The following is a 3,788-nucleotide window of genomic DNA, read 5'->3' as shown; positions in this document are numbered from 1 at the left end:
CCTAGGAGGAGGGCGGGGGATCCCCCTCGGGAGAGGGGGACGGACACGTCAGCCCCCGGACAGCGCAGCCCGGGGCGAGCGCGGGGGTGGCGGCGGGGGCGGGCAGAGGCTTAAATAGGCGGCTCTGGAGCCCGGACCCAGTGCGGACCGAGAAGGCAGCGGCTGCGACAGCGTCGAGTGTCCGAGCCTGGGTCTGCGAGTGGATTGTATGCGAGCCCGGGACCTACCTAGTCCTGACCGTGTCCGTGTGTGAGTGGGTGAGTGTCCTGGCAGAGCGGGGTGGGGGTGGTCTCACCGTCTGGGATGAACGAGTCAGGAGGATGGGTCACAAGTCAGGGCGCAAGGACCTTCTGCGGCATGTCCCGGGCCCCGAGCATCTTTCTTGACCTGTGGTCGGGCAGGCGCGTCCCGGGTCCAGCTTTCCACTCCATCTCCACCGCGGCTCACGCGGCCATCTGGATTCCCGTTCCCCAGACGGCGTCCGACGCGATGACTCTGAACGGCGGCGGCAGCGGAGCGGGCGGGAGCCGCGGTGGGGGCCGCGAGCGCGAGCGCCGTCGGGGCAGCACACCCTGGGGCCCGGCGCCCCCGCTGCACCGCCGAAGCATGCCTGTGGACGAGCGCGACCTGCAGGCGGCGCTGGCTCCGGGAGCTCTGACAACGGCCGAGTCCGGGACGGGGGCCCAGGGTCCGAGGCTGGACTGGCCCGAGGGCTCCTCCGACTCGCTCAGCTCAGGAGGCAGCGATTCAGACGAGAGCGTTTACAAGGTGCTGCTGCTGGGGGCGCCTGGCGTCGGCAAGAGTGCTCTGGCGCGCATCTTCGGTGGTATAGAGGACGGGCCTGAAGCAGAGGCCGCAGGTGAGGGGTTGGGAGGGACTGTGCAAGGGCGGGGCGAGCACAGGGTTAGGACTGGGATTTACAGGACTGGGGACCAGGATTAAAAGCAGCAGATAACAACGGGATTCTGAAGGCACTTTGAGAATCTGCTTCTACCTACCCCTTTCACAGATGGGGAAACTAAGGGAGAAGGTACCCCAGCCCTTAGTAGGAAAAGAAGTGCTTAGAGTAGAAGGCCCAGGGCATACGATTAATTACTCTGTAGTCTGGGGGCAGGATATCCCCCCCTGCCAGGACTGGCAAGAACCCAGCCAGAGGGAGTTTCTAGGAGAGGAGTCCTAGGTAACCAAGGTCCCCAGGGGATGTCTGTTCTAACTCAGGCCACTGTGGTCAGAACCACCCTGGGTCTCAGGCAACAGGAGGGCAGGGAGCACAGGAGTGGCTACCCAGGACATTGCTAGCTTGGCGAAGGGGTGCCTAGGTGGGGGCCAGGCACACCGTGCCCTCCAACCCCCCATTTCTCAGCCCTGTCACTTCTGCTGCTACATAGCAGCCATCAGTGGAGGAGAAGGTTAGGAGGGCTCTGGGGAGGAGTTGAAGGGTGTGGCCAGAACAGGAAACCTGGTGTATTGGAGGAGGGGGGCTCTTGCCAGCCAGCAGGTAACCCGACTACTGGTCTCCTGCCTAGGGCACACGTATGATCGCTCCATCATGGTGGATGGAGAAGAGGCAGCACTCATGGTCTATGACATTTGGGAGCAGGTAAGATGCAGGCTGAGACCAGGGCAGGGTGGGAGGGGTGAGCTGGGGGTAGGGACCTGCCGGGAGTGACAGCCTTGTAGCTGGGGCGTGAGGACTATTGGGTAAATATGTGTCTGTGTTCCCTAGGATGGGGGCCGCTGGCTACCTGGCCACTGCATGGCCATGGGAGATGCATACGTCATCGTGTATTCAGTGACAGACAAGGACAGCTTTGAGAAGGCCTCAGAGCTTCGGGTCCAGCTGCGGAGGGCGCGGCAGACAGACGACGTGCCCATCATCCTAGTGGGCAACAAGAGCGACCTGGTGCGCTCTCGTGAGGTCTCCTTGGATGGTGAGCAGGGAGTGGGTCAGAAAGGGAGGGAGATCCTGGCTGGGCTGTGGTCCACTCAGTCTTGACTCAGCTCGAGTCCCTGGGGATCATCAGTGGCTAAAAATGTTTAGGAAGAAAACTCAGGGAGAGGGGGGAGAGCTTCTGCCCTCCCACAGGACTCCCAAAGACCTGAGTGCTGGGGAAAGGACCAAATGAGCTAGGGGAGGTGAAGGCTGCTGGGCGCTGAGCTGGGCCACCTCAGAGCCCTCCTTTTCTGTCCTCTTTGTCCCTGGCCTGGCGTATGAGGGGTGAGGAGAGTGCAGGGAATCAGGCCAGGAGTTCAGAGCCTGGATTCCAGGCCAGGGCCAGTCTCAGCGTAGTCTTGCCCTTGGGGAGCAGCCTCCTCTTGGGCTCAGCATCATCCTCTGTGGCCCCCAGACCTGAGCCCCGCAGAGGAACCAGCCATGACTTGGCGATGTCCCCCCTATTCTACCCATCATTCATCATGATATAACATCAAGCCATAAAACACCAAGCTGTTCAACAAAGTTTTCATTTTGTTGACAACTACAGCACTTCCATTTAAATATCAAACTTCAAATTATTTCAATAAACGAGTCTCCTTTTGTGGGCCTTTGTGAGCTCCTTAAACGTGGACACGCTCTGCCAGTTGGGTGACCCAGTGATGCCTGGGCCCCTCTGTACAGGAGCTGGGGTCGTTGTGTTTCTGGGGAAGACCCAGGGATGTGGTAGCTGCCATGGGGTGGCCAGGGTTTTGAGTGGGCCACCCACCCTTTGTTTATTGACGTGTGCCTGTCCCCACCCACACCAGAGGGCCGGGCCTGTGCCGTCGTCTTCGACTGCAAGTTTATTGAGACGTCGGCTGCGCTGCACCACAATGTCCAGGCGCTGTTTGAGGGTGTCGTGCGCCAGATACGCCTGCGCAGGGACAGCAAAGAGGCCAACGCACGTCGGCAAGCGGGTTCTCGGCGGCGAGAGAGCCTTGGCAAGAAGGCAAAGCGCTTCCTGGGCCGCATCGTCGCTCGAAACAGCCGCAAGATGGCCTTGCGTGCCAAGTCCAAGTCCTGCCACGACCTCTCCGTGCTCTAGGCCCTGGGGCACTCACTGTATTGTGCAGACAGATGGGCAGATTGGTGGGCTGGCCCAGCCAACCGCCCAAGGTGCCCCAGGGCTGGCTCAGACTCTGGGTATCCCCCACCTCATGGTCATGGACAGAGAGACAGTGCTGCCCAGGGAGGTGGCTCCCAGTGGCCGTCAAGGGCTGGGCCCACAGAGATGCCTGTGCAGGCCCATGTGCGTCCCAAGCAGCAGCCTGAGCCCAGCCTGTGGAGCAGGCCTGTGAGTGGGGAGAGGACTCTGCCTTTCTCTACACGCGTGGTGTGCATGCCCTGGAGGGAGGCTGTTCAGTGCAGTGGCTATTTGTTTACATGCAGATTTTTGTAATAAAGACTATTTCCTGATAGGTCAGGGCTGTTGAATCTGTGTTTCCTTTGATTCGGGGGCTGCAGGAGCAGGAAGGGTTCCTGAAGTTGAGGAACCTACAAGGCTGGTTCCTGAAGATGCCCCACCCTAGTGTGTGGCCTTGACTATTCTAATGTTTGGGCCCAGATATAGCCAGCTGGGTCAGAGGGGCAGGTGTGGGTGGGGGCCTGGTTGGGGAGTCCAAGCAGCAGGAAGAGACATGAATCCCACCCAGCCTGTTATCCAGATTCTTCTGAGCTGGAGCCTGGCATTGCCTAGCTGATCAAAGGCTCAGTTACCCCACTGTATGTAAGGGAAATTGAGGCTGCCCAAGGGATCACGTCCTGCCCCAGGTGTCATGGCCAAACAAGAACCCTGGGTCTGGCTCCTGGGCGG

At 60.4% G+C, this 3,788-nt stretch overlaps 1 protein-coding gene across 1 annotated transcript; it reads left to right on the top strand.

Annotated features, from left to right (window-relative positions):
• Positions 1 to 107: 107 nt before the first annotated feature.
• Positions 108 to 3,409, top strand: RRAD (RRAD, Ras related glycolysis inhibitor and calcium channel regulator). Its single transcript, XM_036832597.1, has 5 exons — positions 108 to 257; positions 475 to 859; positions 1,527 to 1,600; positions 1,727 to 1,931; positions 2,743 to 3,409. The coding sequence occupies exons 2-5, from the start codon at positions 490 to 492 to the stop codon at positions 3,018 to 3,020; spliced, it is 927 nt and encodes a 308-aa protein (XP_036688492.1). The 5' UTR covers positions 108 to 257; positions 475 to 489; the 3' UTR covers positions 3,021 to 3,409.
• Positions 3,410 to 3,788: the final 379 nt, after the last annotated feature.

The sequence above is a fragment of the Balaenoptera musculus genome, chromosome 19 (genome assembly GCF_009873245.2).
Source record: "Balaenoptera musculus isolate JJ_BM4_2016_0621 chromosome 19, mBalMus1.pri.v3, whole genome shotgun sequence".
Taxonomy (NCBI): domain Eukaryota; kingdom Metazoa; phylum Chordata; class Mammalia; order Artiodactyla; family Balaenopteridae; genus Balaenoptera; species Balaenoptera musculus.
This window is presented reverse-complemented; position numbering and strand designations above follow the sequence as displayed.